Source organism: Rhinopithecus roxellana, chromosome 5, assembly GCF_007565055.1.
Source record: "Rhinopithecus roxellana isolate Shanxi Qingling chromosome 5, ASM756505v1, whole genome shotgun sequence".
NCBI classification, from domain to species: Eukaryota; Metazoa; Chordata; class Mammalia; order Primates; family Cercopithecidae; genus Rhinopithecus; species Rhinopithecus roxellana.
The window spans coordinates 32,167,145-32,188,214 of NC_044553.1; the positions used below are offsets into that span (position 1 = coordinate 32,167,145).

The 21,070-nt window shown below is 54.2% G+C and overlaps 1 protein-coding gene across 7 annotated transcripts; it reads right to left on the minus strand.

Annotated features, from left to right (window-relative positions):
- Window positions 1-200: 200 nt before the first annotated feature.
- On the minus strand, window positions 201-20,849 carry SHF (Src homology 2 domain containing F). Of its 7 annotated transcripts, none has more exons than XM_030931033.1 (7): window positions 20,343-20,849; window positions 11,142-11,283; window positions 8,230-8,436; window positions 6,584-6,724; window positions 5,140-5,311; window positions 4,922-4,994; window positions 201-1,118 (listed from the first exon to the last, which is right to left on the minus strand). In XM_030931033.1, exons 1-7 carry the CDS (start codon window positions 20,838-20,840, stop codon window positions 1,023-1,025), a joined length of 1,329 nt encoding a protein of 442 aa, XP_030786893.1. In that variant the 5' UTR covers window positions 20,841-20,849; the 3' UTR covers window positions 201-1,022. The 7 variants fall into 7 exon arrangements, 6 of the variants coding, with proteins under 6 accessions (XP_030786893.1, XP_010351249.2, XP_030786894.1 ...); XM_010352947.2 differs by having other exon boundaries at window positions 4,875-4,994; XM_030931034.1 differs by lacking the exon at window positions 6,584-6,724 and having other exon boundaries at window positions 4,875-4,994.
- Between the last annotated feature and the right edge of the window lie 221 nt (window positions 20,850-21,070).

Here is a 21,070-nt window from a genome sequence, read left to right on the forward strand (position 1 = left end):
GCTGCTTCTTTGTCTCTCCGCGCCTCCCCTTCTCCCAGACAAATGGCCGTTGGCAGGAAATTGGACGCGCTCCGGGGAAGCTGCGCGCAGCGGGGAGGGGGCGCCGCGCGGCCAGCGGGCCTTGGGTGCCCCCAGCCGGGGCGTGGGCGGCGGCGATGTTTTGACATCTCGTCAAAGAAAGGAACTTGATGCTTCGAAAGTGCTTTTCACAGCCGGGCTGTGTCTGCTCCAGAGCTGATTTATAAGCAGAATCTGCGCTCGCTTCTCCGCTCCCTCCCCCGTCAGCCCGGGGACGGCGCCGGAGGCGCGGGCGCGGCTGTGCCCGGCAGGATCGGGTTTATTTATTGCCTCTGGCCCGGAGCCGGGGCGGCCTGGGGACTGCACAGTTCCCTCTGCCCGAGCCCCTCCCCTTGTCTCCCCACCCCCCAAAGCCGGCTGCTTCCCAGGGGCCTGCCTTCCCCAAACCTCACCAGACTCTGGGAGGAGCCCTCCGACGGTCTGGGGTGGATGTTGGGGACGGAGGCAGAGAGATGGTCAGGCGCCCCATGGGGCCGAATTCTGCTCCACCTCGCAGGGAGCCAGTGGGGAGAACATGGTGGTGGTGGAGGTCGCCACCTCTGCCCTAAGGTCGGAAAGGAGCCGGAGCTGCCAATCTGAAACTCCCTATGACCCCAGCAGCGCTAGAACCCCCTTCCTCCAGGGGCTATCCTTTCTCTCCAGGGTTTCCTCTATCCCCAGCTCCAGCCAACCCCTTACTCCAAGGCCCCAGGAGCCCTTTCCCTTTAGAATAAATTAAGGAATCTCCAGCTTCTGCTCGATACCCAGAGAAGAAAGGTTTGAAAGATCATGTCCCTGGCAAGCGCCACAGCCCTCAGCCAGGTGATGGGCACAGGGCTGGGTACAGGTCTATCACAGTGCCCTGGCTTCACATCTAAAGAGTCCGGATGGCCACAGGGTAGAGCAGGGACATGTGTTCGGCCCCCTTAATGGGTAGCTTGCGGCTGGCATAGTGGTGTACAATTTCAGGGACGCTGCTGAAGGGCGGGCTGTTCTGGCCCAGCACATATTTGTGTTCCTTGGTCCGGGACAGCTTCATGTGCATGAATCCCTGGCTGCTCCTGGGAAGAGGAGAGGAGACTTTGATGAGTGGGGGCTCTCCTCATCCCCCCATCCAGTAACCCTCCCCAACCCTACAGCAAGTGTGGTGGTTCCAAAGCCAGCTGAGAATGAGAGGTGATTAGGGGAGATGGAGGTCAGTCCAGAAAGCAGGGGTGGTGGTGGTGTAAGTAGGTAGCACTGGGCATTGGCTTTGTGGTGAGGCCACTGGGTGTGCCAAGAATGTGTGTACAGGGAGTATATAGGGCGTGTGCAGGTGGAAACTGAGTGATCAACACCACCCCCGACCCCTGCTGGCCAACCCTGGGGTCCAGACACCCTGGCCCTCCAGCCTCTGTGGCCAGGGCCAGTTTAACCTCACCTTTCGTGAGCTGTATGGTAGGACACCTGTGAGGGGCTCCTGGTGACTCATGTGGAACCACATACACCCTTGGCAGGAGGGTGGACAGATGTGACAATCAAGCTAGTCTTGGTTGGGGCTCTCCCTTCTAAAGACTAGGGGGAAGGGAGAAGCTGATCTGGAAGACCCCCCAAAATCTGGGAGTGCTCAGCTGCCTCCTCCTGGGGATATCCCTTCACTCTCTTGCTCTCTGGGTCTTCGACCAAGCCCCTAGCTCATTTATCTGGCCCTTCGGCCTACAATGACTTCATTCCCTTGCTCAGGGACATGCTCCTGCCTCTCCCATCTCCCTGCCACAACCAGGAAATCAGCATCAGTGCCTGGCTCTACCCTCAAGACAAGGACCCCACTGCTCAGAGTTCTGGCTAGCTCCTAAATGTCCAGGGACCCTCGGCCCATGAGAGGGCACGGGAGCACCCAAGTACATTTGTCTAAACCACCACAGCTTGGTCTGTCAGGCCTCAGGTCTGAAACCCAAGCACATGCAAGGGGTAAGGAATGTTTTGGGGAGCCCTGAAGCCTAAGTGTTATATACTGCTGGCCACAGCCTACCTGGGGACAAGGACAGGGCTTAGAGATTAGTGTGGAAAGCAGAACCAGTGAGGTGGCTGCCTCCATCCTGAGGTCCACCCCCCAGAGAGGTGAGGCTGGCAATCCTCATCACTCGCCTCCCCTGTCTGGGTACAAAGACCCATTTCACCAGGCCCACAAGTGAGAAATCAAAGTGGGGAGGCTGAAGGGAGGTGACAGATGGGAGGAGAAAAGGAGGCCCCAAACTCCATCCCTCTGCCTCCCCAGGCATGGAGTCCTCAGGAGCCTAGCAGACTTCTGGGAAAAGGCCTGGGGCCCCAGGGCTGAGCGTGTCAGGGTGCAGGGTGGCAGGGACCATCTGTAGGTCGGAGATAACTGGGGCTGACAGCTCAGGCCCTTAGGAAAAGGAGCCAAGGGCCTGCGGCAAACGGCCCCTGTGGGTGGTGGAGATGGGGGGCAGTGTTCCCTGTCAGGCCCAAGGCTGTGGGCAGCAGCATGGGCCCTGCTTTCCTTCACCTCTTCTCAGTTTGGGGCTGACCGCTTCCCCCTTAGTCCACCTGGGGAATTGTCTCTCCTAAAAGCTGCACATTGTTATCTTCTCGAAAGAGATCTGCCTAAGAAGGACAAGTGGCCAGAGAGCTCAGCAGCCATCTGGATAACCAACCTCTTGCAGAGGGGATGGCTGTGCTTTCCCGCCTCCTGGGACAAAGTCCCAAGGGTCCATTAGGACACAGCAAAGCCCCTGCCAGACCCTCAGGGTCCTGGGGTTAGGACCAGCTGGGCTGCAGGACCAGGCTGGCAAGCCTTTTTGAGGAAGTTGTTTAATTAACAGTGAAAGCCCTTCCATTAGGGAGAGAAGAGAAACCATAATCATATTTCAGAGAAGCCATTTATATGTAAACGAGGCTCTGGCAGACAGATGCGGAGCCAGGTCAGCCAGGGCGGGAGCAGGTCTCCAGGCCTGCCTTGCCATTTTACCTCCCAGGCTAAGGCAGGCTGGCAGGGCTCCACTCTGGGAGCCAGACCCCTGGCATCTCCCCTTACCTTAGCCTGTACCAAACAATAATATGGCACTGGTGGAGCCCTGGAATACCATGGTTTGTGGAGTCAGACAGAGCTGGGTTCAAATCCTGGTTTTGGGACTTTATTACCTGGTGGCCTTGGGCAAGTAACAAGCCTCTATGAATTTATTTTCTGTCTATAAAAAAGAGATCTATCTTGCAGGGGAGTAGTTGGTTTAGAAATGGCATATAGGTTGCTTGGTGTGCTCCATGAACTTTAACTATAATTTTTAAGGCAATACACATTTCTGAGGTTATATACATCACATTTTTGACAAAAACTTTTCTGGGAAATGCTTCTTTGATTTTATAATTCAAAGACTCCTAGAATATGACAGGTGGGGAAAAAAAAGCACTATTATCAATTCATTTGGCAAAGGTAGAAACCGAGGCTTGGAGATATTAAGTGATTTCCCTAGGATCACATAGCTAGTTTATCAAACCCAAGAATAGAACTCAGGTTACCTGACTATAGTCCGGCACTTTTTCTATTATATATATATATATATATATATATATTTTTTTTTTTTTTTTAGACAGATTCTTGCTGTTGTTGGCCTGGGCTGGAGTGCAATGGCACGATATTGGCTCACTGCAACCTCTGCCTCCTGGGTTCAAGTGATTCTCCTGACTCAGCCTCCTGAGTAGCTGGGATTACAGGTGCGCACCACCACACCCAGCTAATTTTTGTATTTTTAGTAGAGACCGGGTTTCACCATGTTGGTCAGGTTGGTCTCGAACTCCTGACCTCAGGTGATCCACCAGTCTCAGCCTTCCAAAGTGCTGGGATTACAGGTGTAAGCCAACACGCCCACCACTTTTTCTATTATCTTTTAGTGAAGTTGAATTATTATCCCCCAGATATGACTGGTTTAGTAGCCCGAAGTTTCCATAGATTGGATTTGTTTGAATGGGAGGGTATACCTGTACTCTGATGGTCCCAGAGAATGTGCTAGAAAGTGGTGCAGGTGTCCTACTAGTGATGGTGGGAGGCAAATGAACATACCACCCCACTGGCTTCCTAACATGGGGTACGGGGTCTACCAGGCAGAACTCCTGGTTGCCCCCAGGGCAGGGCTGGCCATGCCACCAGGGAGTCTGGGAGGCTGATCTACTGCTCCTGGGAGGAAAGCCTGATGGGAAGGGAGGGCCTTGCCTCCCCTACCTCTTCCAGGATCCAAAAGCTCAGACACACCCCCGTCCTCAAACACACACACAGACACACACACTCTTCCTCAGAGTAAACAGGAATAACTTTGTATCCACTACCCTGTCCTCCTTCTAGCACCCAGCCCCCCCCTCCCGCCCTCTCGCCACCCTATAGACTCCCTCAGGCAAAGCTCCTATCTCCTTGCCTATGCTTCTAGAACATCTTGGGCTTCCATTAATAATGACAGTGATGATTTATTGAGCCCTTAGCACTATGCTAAGCACTTCTCATGCATTATTTCACCTAATCCTTCCCTATATCCTCCCCCATCCATTTCATGAGTAAGGAAACTGAGGCCTAGAGAGGTTAAGGGGGCCCAGGCCACACAGCTAGAACAGAACCCTTCTAAGCTGCATGCTGTGGATCAACTGTTTCTCCCAATGGACTCTGAGCTCCCTGAGAGCAGGGGCTGAGTCTCAGACATCTCAGGACCCCCAGTGCCTGGGGATTATTCATGGGGGATGGGGACCTCCCCAGCTTGGCAGGCATAAGGGGAATACTGGAGTCCCCTTCCACCCTGCTGGCTGTCCCTGCACCCACAACCGTCCCCACTCACTTGAGGGACAGGGAGAAGTCATTCTTGCTGGTCTCACTGTTGCGTACCAGGTAGCTGGCCTCTTTGCACAGCCGGAGCAGGTTCTCGGCGTCGGTTCGGCTGATGGCCCCATGATACCAGCTAAGGATGAGAGAGAGGAAGGGGGGGCATCTCTGCTGGGTCCCTCGCCGTCCAGGCCCACCCGTTGTGGGTGTCCCCTGTAGGGAAGCCAGTGCCAGGAGGGGAGGAGCGGAGAGGGAGTCCCCAGCTGGACACAGACACTCACACCTGGTTTTCCAGAGGCAGTGCTGGATCTGTCCACTCCCCCAGGGGGCTGCTGGGCTCCACGCTTAGGGGCTTGGCTGACTTGGGGTTCCCTGCAGAGAGTCGGGGAGGTAGCCGCCCCTTCTCCTCCCGGCCAGGTGACAGGCAGCTCTTCTCCGATCCTTCAAACTGGGCTGTGGGGAACATATCAGTCATGGACTCTAAGGACCCTAGAGGTCCTCAGAGGTGACTACTGAATAGCCAGTGCCCAATCCCTACTTCTTCCAGCCCCAGAAAGGATCAAAGGAATGTTCTAGGAGGGCAGCCCATGCTCAAGGGCCTGACTGGCTCTGGGGACATAATCTTGGATCCATCGTCTGGTGGGGGTGGGCCCAGCCTTCTGTGCCACAAGGCCTCGCAGTCCCCACACTGTGGGAGGAGAGGGCAGAGGAGCAACCCGAGAAACCATGCACGCTTCTCCCTCCAGAGCAGCTGACTGCCTTCCCCTAGTCCATCCTCTCAGGGTGGCTTCAGCGCTGATAATATTGTTTCTTTCTCCTCCTCAGAGTTCATTACCGTTCTCCAAATCACCCTGCCAAGCCATTCTGTAGAAATGACTTATTGATCTGAGAACAATTATCCGATTCCCCTTGGTGCCATCCTGACAGGCTAATCCCGCCCAAAGCCGCCAGTCGGCTCGCCCCTCCCCCACCCCCAACGTTGCTGCCCACTGGCTCCCTTCCCCAACCCACAGAGGCCCAGAGGCGGCACCTCTGCCCTCCCAGACCAGGGCAGCCTCATAGCTGAGCCTACATAAGGAAAGGCTGAGCCCCCGTGGGTCCCCTGGCCACAGGCACACGGGCACACATGCACACATGCACGTATGGATAGATACCTTCCTTCATCCCATATTTTAAAATACAATATTCAGGCACAAATGTACAACCAGATGCTCATGCCTCTGCACACACACCCTTGGGTGCCCACTCTGGACAGAACTGAACATAGAGGAAGAATCAAGTGCGTTCTTTCTCCTCATTTGGGTTCTTTTTCTCTCCTTGTAGCCCTTTGAAGCCCTTATTGTCTTTCAGTCACCAGATGCAAGGGTCAGATCTGCTCCTTTGTGCCAAGGAGTTCCACACTTCCTGTGCTTGTCCCACCCCCATCTCAGGAGTATTTGCATTGCTGAAGGATCTGGTCAAGCAAAGCTCTCCCCAAAGTGAATTTTAAATGGTGGATTTTTGTAGCATGGTGAGGAACACATTAGAAAGGGGCCTCCCTGTAGGAGACACCATCCCACGGCTATCGGGAAGGGAGGAATGTGCATTTTGTCTCTTCTTATTCCCAAATGAGATTCTTCCTGGGGTCTCCAAACCCTGCCCCACCTCTCAATTCCTCCAACCCAACCCGCAGGGCCTGGAGGGGTGAGGACATGTCACCCTGGCCAGAAGCCCCCCAGGACCCACCGCTGCTGTCCTCCAGGCTGGGCTCAGGGAGGGGTGAGGCTGGACCGGAGATGTCCCTGTCCCCATCAGGCAGGGAGGGGCTGCTGTCCAGCTGTCCCACAGGTGGAGGCCAAGGTAGGTCTTTGATGACCTTAATGTCAACTGGAGCCAGCAGCAGAAGTGAGAAGAGAGACAGACAGTGACAGAGACAGAAAGAGGTAAAGGTTGAGACACCAAAACCCAGAGCCAGGACACAGGACAGCCTAGAAAGGAGGAGGGGGAGGGGCAGAGGCAGAGGCAGGTCAGCTTTTGGGGAAGGACTCAAGGGCTGGGCGGAGCCAACGCTGACCACACCAGGCTGGCCTGGTCAGAGGGTGGGAAGCTCGGGTGGCAAGCAGCAGGATGCAGGGTCTTGCTCTGCCAGCTCGTGGGTCCCCTTCATTTGACCTCTTACAAGCCTCCAGGGCCCAAAGATACCAGGAACAAAGGAAATGCAGGACTAGGAGTGACCAGCCCCTCCCAGCACCACATCCGGGTTCCCATAGCCTCCTGGCGCCCACAGCCTTGCCTCCCTTTCTCCTTTTCCCCACAGCCTGGGAACTCGCAGGCAGCAAGAAAGAGCCAGTCTCGCCTCAGGTTGTCAGGATTACTCAGACTTGGGGGCAGATGTTTTATTGAAATGTAATCCCCACCCCCCATCTTGAGAAGAGTGATGCCACTGGCGGCTGCTGGACTGCTAACGAGGTTTCCTAATGACGAGCATAGATTTTCCCATTAAGCAATCCAAACAGTATTGATTCTCCAAGGAGACTTCTGGAGATAAACGGCCCATCCTCAATGGTGTGTGCTTTACAGGAAGAATATTAGAATCCTGTGGTTTTCCAGTCTGGCTGTCAGGGTGGGGAGGGCAGAGGAGGGCTGGGTCCAGCTCCAGGATGAGCCCCTTGCCCAGGCAGGGCAGAGGGGCATATGCGGGCAGGAGTGAAGTCGAATGCTATTTGAGCCCTTTATGTTCTCCCTGAATCAAGGACCCAGGAGCAAAAGCCCACTCCCTACTCCGGGCTCTTGCTCCACCCACCTCAGACCGCTAACATGAACTTTTCCATGGTGGACTTGGACTTGGGATGGACAGTGGTGTGGCTGGAACAGAAGAAACCTGATCTTCATCCGGCAATCATAGCCTCACTCTGCTCCTCAGAAATCTCCCTGGGGCCAGACGCCCCTGGTCTGCCAGGGCGTACCACTGGGAGGCAGAGCCCTAGAATTCAGGTTACATCCATAGCTGTCTTCGTTGTTTGAAGTAAGTGCCTTCTTTTGTTAAATGTAAGTATTTTAACATATGTCACGAGTTTCATAAGTTTGTTTTGGAATTTATTTTTAAATATACCCAGTCCCCAAAACATAGAAGTAGTCCAAGCCTCTTAGCTTCCAAGGGGTGGTGATGCAGGGCAATACCTTCATCCTTCTCCTGTACCCATTCCTTGACCCTAAACACAGCGCTGTGTCCACATTGCCAACCCCACCCCCTGCAGTACAGAATTCAACTGCATTTCCCTAGAGTCCTGATCCTGGGCCTCCCTGGGCTCCTAGGGTCCACTCCTTCCATTCTCGAGCCTGGAAAGCTGCTCAGAGGCCCCAGCTGACCTGCCCTCTCCAACAGGACTCACCTGCAAAGGCTTTGGAAATCCGCTCCTTCTTCCACTCCCAGGGCTGGTCATACTCCTCGGGGGGCCTTTCATCATCCTCTGGCAGGCGGGACTCCCGCGGCCAGGGGGCCCCCTCACCTTCCGGAGTGGCCCCATCCTCCTCTGGCTCATAGGGTGTGTCATACAGAGGCAAGGGCTGAGTTGCTGTCTCCTTGGAGCCCCGGATCTCTGCCAGGGCAGGGCAGGAAGGGAGAGGTGAGGGCTCAGCCTTGGCTTTCTGGCTCCCCTCCTCCTCCAATGCTTCTCAGCAACAAGCCAGGCCTCCTTCAGAGGAGATGCCCTGGCTCTGGGGGGAGCTCAGCAACCACACATCCTGGGTTCCTCACCCTCAAAACACTTCTGGGTCTCTAAAAGCAAGGGAGCCAATGAAGGCAAGGGCAGGTGGGCACCAGAGTAAAAGACAGGAAAAGGATCCTGCGACAGTCAGTGAGGGCTGGGTAAAATTTATGAGTTTAGGAAACTGAGGCACAATCCTCCCATTGTCCACTTCCTCCCTGATGCCAAGTTCCATTTGTTTCCTTCTGTCTCAAATGATATCATTCCTTTTTATCTTTTTCTTTTTCTTTTGAGACAGAATCTTGCTCTGTCACCGAGGCTGGAGTGCCATGGCACGATCTCGGCTCATTACAACCTCCGCCTCCCAGGTTCAAGCGATTCTCCCATCTCAGCCTCCCGAGTAAGGTACCTACCATCATGCCTGGCTAATTTTTGTAGAGATGGGGTTTCAACCATGTTGGCCAGGCTGGTCTTGAACTCCTGACCTCAGGTGATCCGCCTGCCTTGGCCTCCCAAAGTGCTGGGATTACAGGCGCGAGCCACTGCGCCTGGCCCGCAAATGATATCATTTCACAATCACAGACACTGCCCAGACACTGTGAACCACCCCCGCCTTGAAACTTTCCCTTCGACAAGTTACATTCATCGTCATAAAGACCTCTCACTTTGACATTCCATGGTTTCAAACACATCACCTTCTCTAAAGCTAATTGGTTCTCTTTTTGGGATCACTGACCCAGCCCCACTATTATTTTGTCCTTTCTGACTATCTTGAATGCTAATATCTGACCTAATGTGGCCTCCTGTACCACTTCAGGTCACACAAGTCACATCTGCTTCTCCAAAGTGACTACTGGAAAGGCAGTGACCATCCTCACCAAGGACCTGGCAAATACTTTCTTTCTGATCACCCCCAGCTGGCCTCTCCCTAGATCCTCTCTTGGCCTCTGTTCCCCAAGACCAGGTCTTATGTACTTCTCCCTATCCTAATTCCTTGAAATATATGCCTGGCCTCATGGCACTTGCTGCATCTGTATTTCCAGTCATTTGTGTCCATTGCCATAAAGACCTTTTGCTTCGACATACCATCGTTTCAAACTGACCACCTTCTCCAAAGCTAGTAGTTCCCTTATTGGGATCACTGACCCCAGTGAAAATATGATAAAAGCTATGGAGCTACTCCCCAGAAAAATGTGCTCCTATATTTTCACATATAATTTCAGGGCATTCATGGGGGCTTCATGGGGGCTTCCTGGGGTCCACACCCTCTGACCTAAATGGGGTAGTAAGCTTCTCACTTTCTCCATTTCCGTCTGCTACACTGTTCTCCTTGGACCTGGCCCTCCTTCATTCTTCAAATCCCATCTGTTCTTTGCCAATACCCAGTGACCTTCACCCTCATCTTTCCGTGTGTAGGTTACTGCTAGGGTGAACCTGCATTCTGCAGGCTCATGTTTCCAAGGGCTCCATGGAATAATATTCCTGGGATATTCCTGACCACTCTCTGCCTCCCTTACCACCTCTCCCAAGTAGGAAGAGCAGTTTATTGTATCGGTCAGTGAATGCACGCTCTCCTGCTCTTAAAGAGAAAGAACATTCTGGTTCATGCAGTCAGTGGCCTGTTCCTGTGCTGTCTTTGACCCCGAGCCCCAGGTACCGAAGGGCAGGCTCTGAGCTTGGATGGGGACAAGCTCTGGCTCTTCCTTTGCAGGGTTCCCCCACTAGGCCTACTGAGTTGCCCAAGCCTGAGTGGGCAAGTTTAATTCTGTGGTGAAGTATTAAGAAGCCCATTGCGATGACACATAAGCCCATTGTGGTGAACGTAAGTAATGTTCTCTAATCAACTTTATCAGTAATAAAGCTGGCATTTTCGTCCTGTTCCTCTCTTGCCCAATAATTCATTATGGCTCCACTCCCCGTTTTGAAGCAAGTCCAGATACCTCATTCCAGCCTACGAAGCACTGCCCTGCCCGTCTCAGACTCTCTCATCTAGGTTCCCATCCACGACCAGCGCTAACATCATTTGCCCCTGAACAAACTTCCTCTCACCCTGCCTCAGGGCTGTGGCTTGGACAGACCCACCCCGTCCTCTCTAATCACCCCTGATCTGATCTCTTTCCCCTGGACTCTCTCTCAGCCTCTGTTCCCAAGACCGGGTCTTACTCATTTCTCCCTAGCCTCACTCTTCGGACTACTTGCCCAGGCTCATGACACCCACTGTAACTACATTTCCAGTCATCTTTCTCCAACTGCCATGAAGATGTTTCGTTTCAAACTCATCCCCCCTCCCAAGGGCTAGTGGTTCTCTTTTTGGGATCATGATCCTCCCAGCCCTCGCCACTATCTTTTCCTTCCTATCTTGAATGCTTCTATCTGAACTTCAGTTGCGTGGCCTCCTGTACCACTTCCGGTCTCATAGGTCACAGCTGCTTCTCCAAAATGACTCTGAAAGGCAGTGACCATCCTCCCCAAGGACCTGGAAAAGACTTTCTCCATATTTTCCAGGGACCAAAGAATCAGTCCTTAGACTTGTGAGTCACAAAGCCTGTTCTGCAGAGCCCAGGCCTCAGGGAGTACCTCCCCTGCCCGTCACTCACCGGCCATCATCTTTTGAGCTTCATAGGGCTCCATGTAGCCATCATTTTCAGGGACCTTCTCTGGGGCTCCTGAAGCTCCTGCTGAACCTTCACCAGTCTCCTGAACATCAAACGGGTCCGCATAGTCTTCTAGGATTGCCAGCTGTGGGAGGAGAGTGAAGACAGTGGGCTTCAGGGAGAGGAGAGGCAACTCTGCTTCTCCCAAGGTACTCTGTCCATGGGAGCAAGAGTCCCAAGTAGGCTGCCTTCGATTCAAACCCCCAGGTACTCAAGGACAGGCTCTGAGCTTGGATGGGGACAAGCTCTGGCTCTTCCTTTGCAGAGCTCTCCAACTAGGCTGCCAACCAAGTGGTATATCTTTTTTTTTTTTTTTTTTTTGAGATGGAGTCTTACTCTGTTGCCAGGCTGGAGTGCAGTGGCGTGATCTCGGCTCACTGCAACCTCCACCTCCTGGGTTCATGCCATTCTCCTGCCTCAGCCTCCCAAGTAGCTGTGACTACAGGTGCGTGCCACCGAGCCCAGCTAATTTTTGTATTTTTAGTAGAGATGGGGTTTCACCACGTTGGCCAGGATGGTCTCGATCTTTTGACCTCGTGATCTGCCCGCCTCAGCCTCCCAAAGTGCTGGGGTTACAGGTATGAGCCACCATGCCCAGCCCCAAGTGGTACATCTTTTCCACTAATTTTGTGCCTCTAGGCCATCTCCTAGGTTAAATGGCCAGAAGGAGGCTAATGGGCCTCAGGTCCTGCCTCAAGTCAGGGTCCAAGCAGGCCCAGAGCCTACACCAGGTGATTCAACAAAGGGAATTACTTCAGAGAAACAGTTACAAAGGTGTTGGAAGAGTTCAAAGAGCAACCAAAGAACAGTGAGACAACTCAGAGATTAGTATGGTCCATGCTTACGAGGGCACTTCCAGGTGGTGAACGAATAAACAGCTACTCATCACCAAGGAAGGGAAGGGTGAGTACTCACTTTTTCAGTTCTGCTGATGGATCCTCACAACCCCTGTCATGTGGGTATTACTGTCCCCATTTTAAGGAGTCAGAGGCTCAGGGAAGTTAGGGAACATGTCCAGGACCATTCTACGTAAGTAGAATTGGAAGCCATGCCCTTTGTGCAAAAGGCTGCCAACCTGCCACCAGGGGGCATCTTGGCTGTCCTGGGAGAGAGAATGCTGGAGCCGGCTTTGGGGCAGCCCTGAAATTGTGCTGAAGTCCCTGTGGCTCCTAGAGGGCAGGGACAGGAAAGGCTTCACTTTGGCCCTTCACTTCCCACGCTGCCCCTTTCTCCCACACAAGTGGCTCACGGCCACTCCTCTATGCCTGCTGCCATTCAACGTAGAGTGAACTGCAAACCACACACTCCGAAGAGGCGCTCAAGGTGCTCGGGGCGGGGCACAGCTGAGGACAATAGAACCTTTCTCCAAACTGGGCTTGGGCTTCTCCTGATGGGGTGCTGGCTGAGGCAGAGACTGAGCCCAGTTCACCCAAGGCTGCCAGCACCCCCGGAGCACTGCACCAGTGGGTTGACAGGCGATGACAGGAGGTGGCTCCAGGGCCTGCGGCATGGGGAGAGGCCATTCTTGCCTTTCCTTAAATCTCAGTCTAGGCTTTGATTCTGAGCCAGATCAGGGCTGTAGGAGCCAGCTGGGCTGGGAGGCCGTGGGGTGACTGGCCTGCTCTGGGTTAGAGGAACTGGGAATGGTGACCGCTAGCAACGCAGAGATGAAGAAAGGAAACTCTCCGCCTCGGAGACCCCTTTTGCATGTTCCTTCGACCCCGCTATTCCCTCTGAGGCACCTCCCAACGGCTCCTACCATCTCATCTGGGGTCTTCAGCTCCCACCTTGTTCTATTCATGCCCTCAGCTACTTTACCACCTCCCTTGCATCTCTGCTTGCTTGTGGGATAACCACCATCTCACATCATCCCATTACCACCACCGGGCTATCCACACCTGGAGTTCTTTGTCATTTTTGTCTTTCCAGCTCCAGTAAGCACCTGACATACAACAGGCACTAGACAAATGTTTCTCCTTGATCATCGCCTATCTCCCCTTGGAGGCCTTCACCCCTAGTCCTCCTTCCGCCAGGAAGAAGAGAAAATAAATCCACTCACCCCTACCCGCCCAAGCTGCTTCCTCCCAGGCCAACTGGCACCCACAGCCCCACCCCTTGACCAAGGGGGCTCTGTGGTCAGCCCACCTTCAGTGATTCTGTCAGTCAGCAGCCAGCATCACACTCTTGTGGCAGCCGCTCAACAGTGTATGAATCAACCAACACATTATCCTTAAACCTTGCGACAGCTCTCCAGTGCTTCAGGAAAAAATCTGTAGTTAAAGAGATTTGAAAGCTTCCACTTTCCTCTTTAGTTTCTCTCTACTCACCTCGGATCACTTTGTTACCAGAAAGCTGTATGTTCTTTCTACTTTAAAGGCTTTCCCTCTGCCTGGATCCCTTTCTCCTTCCTCCTCAAGAGCTAACTCTTATAGATTATTTCTTTAGAAAGCCTTTCAATACTCCCCCAGGCCTGTTAGGTGTCTCTGTGCTGGGCTATTATCACACTGCATGGTAAATATTTGTTTTGTTCCATGTCTTCCTGCAGACTCTGAGCTTCCTGAGGGCAGGAATCATGTTTACTATCAAATTCCTGAAAGCTCTCCGTAAATATGTGTTAACTCCATTCACATAAAACAGGAAGAATGGACAAAGGAAGTACTTTTCCTTGTTCATTCAGCAGAGGAAGCATAAATCTGGATTGGGTGGGGTCATATGAGGGGACAGTCTTTCCAAGCGAAGCTGTGTCATCAGAAGCTGCTTGGCCGGCAGAAGTACCTGGTCCAAGCCCCCGATATTCCCCCCACCCCTGCCCCTCCACTCCATAGACCCCTCCAGCCTCTCCCTCACCAAGCCTGCAGGCAGCACCCTTCTTACCCAAGTCCTGGGCGCATGCCCAGAGCCGCGACCCCTCCCAGGCTGGCGTGGGCCTCCTCAGCTCTAGCCTGCAGTGCCCGTGGGCGCCCCGGTGGCAACTCTGCGGGCAGCTCAATGGCTCCTCTGTTCCATTCCTGGCTCCACACCCAGCTCCAGGAAGCCCCGGCCCCACACCCTGGGCTGGGATGCCCAAAGGAGCCGCCCACAGGGCTGGGAGTCAGGAGCAGCAGCAGAGATGCCAGTTGGGAAGGATGGCAGGACAGGCACCCACCCTGGGCACAGAAGATCCTGGGCAGAACCCAGGCCTGCTTTCCTGTGGCTTCTAGGTCCCCAGGATAAACTGCTCAGTGGAGGAAGCTGCCCCTATAGGCTTCCAACCCCTTTGACCTACCCTAATTTGTTGTTTTGTTTATGGTCCCTTTGCCCCACTCTGATGTGCTCACTACTGTATCCTGCATCAATCTCAGGGCTAGCACACAGTAGATACTCAATGTATACTAAGGGACGCTCAACAGGTGTCCTCTCCAGACTCCATCCTCTGGAGTGACATCACCTTTCAGATCCCTATTCACCTTGACCTCTAATGGCTGCAGGATCAGGCTCTCAGCAGATCTACATCTGAATAGAAATCAAAGACTCTGGCACAAAGGCCAAAGGGAGGAATTGTCCGCAAAGGACCTTTGGGGAAGACACCTAAAACCACAGCTGGTATTTAGGCATACTCTCTGATATAGCCAGAATGCTGCTGAAACGCTGAAAGATTTCCAAACTAGTAGGTAGAGTATCTACTACCCAGAGGATCCCATCCCTCTCCTTCCTGCCACCCGGCAGGGTGCCTCCAGGACTCTGCTATTGTGTCTGTTCCAACTGGGCAGTGCCCCTCCCAGAGCAGCTGTCATACTTTGAATCTCCTTCCTGCTCAAGCCTCTCCTGTGGTAGCTAGCAGGCCCGCCATCTGGTTCCTCTTCCACTCTGCAACTGGGCCAAGCCACACATGCTTGACCCCCACCACGGGGCTCCAGGGTGGTGTGGATCTAGGAGGAGCAAGAGGGGCACGCGTTACAATGCGCGCCTTGGTCTGCAAGGTCCCCAAAGTCTACCACTGCCCCTCTCCTCTGTTTCTTTAGCTTACATTGAGTGTCTGGAAACCTCTTTTTATCTGTAGACCTCTGTCTTTTTATCTGTAGAAAAAGGATGGTAATAGTACCCATATCAGGGTTGGGAAGAGGAAAATTAATTCGTAAAAGTTCTTAGCCCAGGGGCTGGCATGGAGTCAGTGCTGAACAAATGTTAGCTCTGAGGATAACCTTTTATATTCAGGTATTAAGGCCTCAGAGTTTAGGTGCTTGTCCAGGGTATGCAGCTTGTCAGCAGCAGAGACAAGACAGGGACCCTGGCTTCCTGACTTGTAGTGTCTTATCACAGATTTTCCAAACATTTGGGAAATGCAGCATCTTCTCTCCTCTATTTGTAGATTTAAAATACACTTTAAATCTAAGGAGTCCTGCAGCAAAGAAATCAGTCTAATTTTGTTTAATCCTGTAATTTCTCAAAAATATTTAACCATGGAAGCCCTTTGTCACTGAAAATCTATTAACCCGTTACAGTTTGGGAAATGGTACATTACTTACCTTCCTCAAGATCAAACTTTTTATACCCATTGTTCCTGCTTATTGCAATGTCCTTCTCCTATTTTATCTGAGAAATCCCTTGACATAAAACAAATGTCTTTCCCTTTTCTAATTACAAGAACAATGCCTTGTTTATAAAACAGTCACACATTACAGACATGCAGTCGATCCTACCAACCCTCATAAGACCCTTGGATATGTCTGGTGCCACCTTAGGATTGGGGACCAAGTGGTGGTTTCCAGCATTCAGGAAGTGGTAAACTCAGTACAGAACACACCCCTCATTCCTTCCCTAAGAGTCTGCTTCCTCTTGTTCATTAGCAAATGCTTAGTGAATACCTCCTCTCTGCCAGGCACCTGGCGGTAGGTGCTGAGGGTCCAGGCATTGGGCTCACTCTACTACCTGCTGGCTGAGAAACCGTGCAAGTGTGACTCAGCATTCCTGTGCTCTGGTTTCCCCATTTGTAACCTGGGGATAGTAGTAGAATCTTCCTCACAGGATTGTTTTCAGGATCAACTGGTCTAACACATGTCAGCTGCTTCAAAATGGTACCAGGCACAAGCGAACTGCTTAGTAAATGTTAGCCACTATATTATTAAAGACAAAAAGACCAAATTTCTGAGTCCTTCTGGAGGAGGCCCACAGTGATAGACACAAAATAAGCTCCAAGTTGTGAAGCCCTAAGGCTGGGCACCAGGCTCTGGGGGCACCCACAGGCCCACCACATGCAGGGTTTGGGCCCCACTTTTGCTCTCACATAATATGTTGATTCTGTGGTGAGGGCTAATGGAGTGGGCAGCAGGTACCCCTTCAAGCCCTGGGCCCCAGCCAGGGCTTGCTCAGCCTAGCCAGCAGCTCCCATCCATGGTCCTCAGGTTCCCAGCTCCCAAGAGGCAAAGCGCCAGAGCTGAGTTGTCACTGAGTCATTCACTAGCCAAGGTAAGAAGCACAGATGTCTTCCAGACAGAGTTGGTGCCGCAGTGTGGGGTGAGGGCACTGGGTGGAGTGGTCAGGCCTGCCATCCAATCCCCCAGTAGCTGCAGGCCTCAGCCATCCTCAAAGCAGCAATGGCAGCACAGATGGCCAGCCTGTGAGGTTTAAGAGATTTAACTAGTCTACAAAAGTTTCTTCACCTGGACTCCTCCCTTCTCTTCCCTTCCTTCTGCAGACTCTCCTCCTCCCTCTATCTCCATCTGCAAGATAAGCAGATCGGACCTACAGACTCTGTGGAAGTCCTAAGAAGGAACAGTAAAACAAACAAGCAAACAAACTCCAAAAAGGCAAGCACCAGGTCTTCCAGGTGCTGTGTCCCTTTCAGCGCCTAATGACATACACTTAATGAACACTGGCTAAGGGATGGTCCTACATTGACTGGCGGCCCCGATCAATCCTCCTAACCTCAGGGCAGGAATGTCTTGTTCAACTTCAGATGCCCTCACTGTGTCCCTCACTTAACTCTTCCTACCTCTGTCTGTTTCCTCCTTTCCAAATCTGTGCCTGGAGGATCCAAGTCCTGTGGATATCATCTGTGAGATACAACTGTTTTTTTAAGTTCTTAATATTTTGGGGCTTGTGAACCCCTATGAGAATCTAAGAGCTATACCTTTCCCCAGAAAAACAGGAAATATCTGCACACAATTTCTGGAGGTTCATGAAGCCCAGGAACCTCTCCATGAGCTAAGAGCCCTGGTTTTAATCCAGGGTGCCTGACTGTCTTATTGTCCATGTTACCTCCCCACCCAGCCCTAAACTTGTATCTTGGCATGAGGGAGGCAAAGGACGCACTGCACAGATGGTCACAGGCAGCTCAGAGCTTCGTCCAATCAGAACCCTGTTCCCATATCCATCCCCTTCCCTAATTACACCAGGTTTTTCCTGCTGAAGGTCTGAGAAAAGGGAGCAAAGCAAGGGAAGGCCCAGCTCTCTAGCCCCCCTGCCAGAGCATGGCCTGGGGGCCAGACAAGGGCCCAGCATCATGAAGAAGCTCTTCCTCTGGCCAGATGGCAAGGCCCTGCCTGCCCGTTGCAGGGCCCGGCTCCTGCTGCTCCCACACCTGCCCTGCTAGGCCTGCCCAGATGGCCACCCCTGCACCCCTGCCAACTACGGCAGTGGGTCCCAGGATGCGCTGGCAGCCAGAACCCCACGTGGAGAGAAGGCTAATGGTCCTGAGCCCCCTGGGCCTCTCAGGGTACTGTCCAGGACCTGGTTCTCTCCTGCCCCCATACTAACTGGGTTTCTGCTCAATCCCTCTGGCTTGTCATAGAAACACCTCCACCCATTTCATCAAATCTCATGACCCATCCCTTCTCAGAGGGTTCTGACTCCCTCAGCCCCAGCCACTGGGTTCCAGAGGACAGAATAGGCCAGCACAAAGCACATCCCTGTTCCCAGGCCTCATCTCATGTCAGGAGGAGACCTCAAAGCAAGCCAGGAGGCCTGAGAGAATGAGGAACAGAAAACACTGAGAAAGTGGCCACATAGTACATATACACCAGCTCCACTGGGCCACAGGGGCACGCGACAGCTCACATCCAGGAGCAGCATCTCTCAGGTTTAGGGTAAGGGACTCAGGCACCTTGTCTGAGCTTTTCCTAGGGGAAGACTCAGACCCCAAACTCTGCTCCTAAATGGGTGGGGAGCTGCTCTCTCTAAATGGTGGGAGGCCCAGGTCAGGGCCCATAGAGATAGCATCCCTGCCCCAGGCCAACTCAGGTGTTATCCTGGGTCTTTCTCATCACACCCATTAAAGAAACCACAGATTGTATGGCTCCTGGGAGAGCCTGCTGGATTTCATTCCTGTCCCTGTAGCTGACAAAGGAGTCAGACATCTCTTTGCCCCTAAGTCTGAAAAGCATACAGATCACAGGGCTGACCCAGGCTGAGGCATGGAGGCCCTTGGCAAGAAGAGGCTGTGAGTCTCTTCATGGAACTGTGTGGGTGCAGCCCTTCCTTGGGGGTGTCTGGGAAAATGTGCAAGGGAAGCTGCGGCTAGGGGAGTCCCTGACCCTCAGGCCACCCTGATAATGGACAGTCACCATTCAGGACATATTTATGCACCCTTCTTTATGTCAAGCATTGTGTCAGGCACTTGGGAGACACAAGAAGACATGGTCCGTGTCCTGGAGGAGCCCATGGCTTGGTGGGCAGCCTGTTAGGTCATCCAAGCCACTGTAGAGAGGAGAAAGGCCAAAGACAGCTCAGGCCCATGTTGCCTGTGCCGAACAGGCAGTGGTTAGAGAAGAGGAGACTGACTGGTCAGTGGGAAGAACAGAGCCTACCCCTCTCTCTGCCTCGCTATCACCACCTCCATCACATCACACAATAGCGGGGGACAAGAAGCAGACAAGCACAGCCTGGGAGAAGTGCCCTTGAACCTTCCTCTGCAGAATAAGTATCCTGGCCCGGGATGGGCAGCCATGTCCCATAGCAAAAACTAGGAGAAAAAGAATTTGCATTCCTGAGGCTTCTGCTCTGGCCCTGACAGATCCCTCTCATCCAGGAAATCTGGCGGAACGGCGCTCTCTCAGCTAAAAAGCCTCAATCCTGGAGCCAACAGATTCGGAAAGCAACTCTGCACTCCAATCAAATAAAAATGTTCTCTGCTGAGGAGAGGGGGGTAGGCCCCAGAACTGAGCTCCCAGGGTGAGCGAAGAAGGACTACAGAGCCAAGGCAGCCCACAGAGTCATCATCACAGAACTGAGGGGCCTGGAATGGCTTTCAGCTCTAGCTCTGCCAGGGAGGAATAAGGCCGACCCGAGCCAGGGCAGGGCCCTGAGGCATGGTGGATGTCCTGTTCTCCTCCCTATCCTGGTGCCTGCAGACCCAGGAAAAGCTCCAGCCTCCCTCAGAATGGACCCGGGGGAGAGGGAGGCCAGGTGGAGAGGAGGAATGGGCTCAGCTGCTTAGCCCCATGTGGGCAACAGGTCCTGAGCACTGACTATCCTCATACCTGACAGGACAAGGGAAGGAGGAAGGAGTGGGCCTGGACCCCAGGAAGCCCCCTTGGCAAGAACTGCAAGCTGCCTGTCTTGGCCTCCTGAGAACAACAGCCCATAGGGCAAAGGCCAGTTCGCGCTGTGTCCGCAAGGAGAAACCCCGTCTTCACCTCCTTTCTGGGGCTTCGGCACCTGCAAGGATGCTTAGGCTGGAGAAATAGGAGGAGGAAGAGGAGGAGGAAGCAAAGAGGCAACAGGAGGGAAGAGCTTTGTGCTGGCTATGCCCTGGGGGAAGGGTCAGAGATCAAAGGGCAGTGAGCTGCTGCTTCCAGAGGGGCAGAAAGGCCATCAACCAGTGGGGGTTGGGAGGTGCGCCTCAATTCCCGCTAGAAAAAGGCTCACAGATCAGGCTGGAGGGGGCTGTGAAGTGCAGAGCCAGCCCGGGAGGGGGAGGGTCACCAGTTCTGGGGCCATTACAGGGAATGGGGCACAGGGGCAGAGTTTGGGGCTTCCGTCTCAGATTAGTCGGCTGAGAACCTGAACAAAGGTGGGTGAAGGCTCGGAGCCCCGGGGTCAGGGGCTCGCGTCTGCCAGTCGCTGAGACACCGAGGGGCCCGGGTCAGGCCACCTTTGTCCCTCTCGCAACCTCCAGACCCCTGACCGCCTCCCCTCCCCGCCATCCCGGCCCGGCGCGGCACTCACCCTGTCGCTGCTGGCGGGGGGTCCGGAGATCCGCTCATCAGCAGGGGGCGCCGGGGGCCCCGGGGTCTCGACCCGAATAAGGCGGTGTGGGGGAGAGCCGTGGCGCGGGGGCGGCGTGGGGCCGGGGGCGGCAGGAGTGGCGAGGGCGGCGGAGCCGGACGAACCCCCGGAGTAAGGGTCTTCGAAGTCGCGCTCTCGCTGCAGCCTGTAGGCGGCCAGGATGTCCGGAGGCGGCGCGGGGGGCGCGGCCGGAGAGGGCGCAGGGGGGCGGTAATCGGGCTCAGGGGGCGCCGGCTTGCTGCCCCCTCCGCCGCCGCCCCCCCCGCGGAAGCCCAGGTGCTCCCGGAGCCACTTGGCTACTCCGCCGCTGCCGCCCCCTCCTGGGCCGGCTCCCGCACCCCCGGCGCCCCGGCGGGACCCCCCTGGGCCGCCCCCAGCGCTCCCCTGGGCCCGCGGCCCCGGCCGGGAGCCCGCCGGAGGAGCTCCGCTTAGTAACATGGGGCCGGCCAGACTGAGCGAGGGGAGCGCAGCGGCTGGTGGGGGGCGGGGGCGGGGGTGGGGAGGGGGCGGGGCTCCGCCGGGCGGGGAGGGGGCGGGGCGCGTCAGTAACAAGGGAGAGGCGGGGCTCCGCTCCCTAACGGGGTCTTCCTCCTCCCGTAGCTGAGAACAGCGGACGCGGGCTTCCAGCCAGTGTGGGCACACAAGAAATGAAGTGGGCAGCCCTGGGG

Coding starts and splice junctions, on each gene's coding strand:
- SHF (XM_010352947.2), bottom strand. CDS start 20,840: ATGTTACTAAGCGGAGCTCCTCCGGCGGGCTCCCGGCCGGGGCCGCGG. Junction 5,312..6,583: donor CAGCCTGGAGGACAGCAGCG/GTGGGTCCTGGG, acceptor TGTTCCCCACAG/CCCAGTTTGAAGGATCGGAG. Junction 4,995..5,139: donor CTGCCTCTGGAAAACCAGGT/GTGAGTGTCTGT, acceptor TCTCATCCTTAG/CTGGTATCATGGGGCCATCA.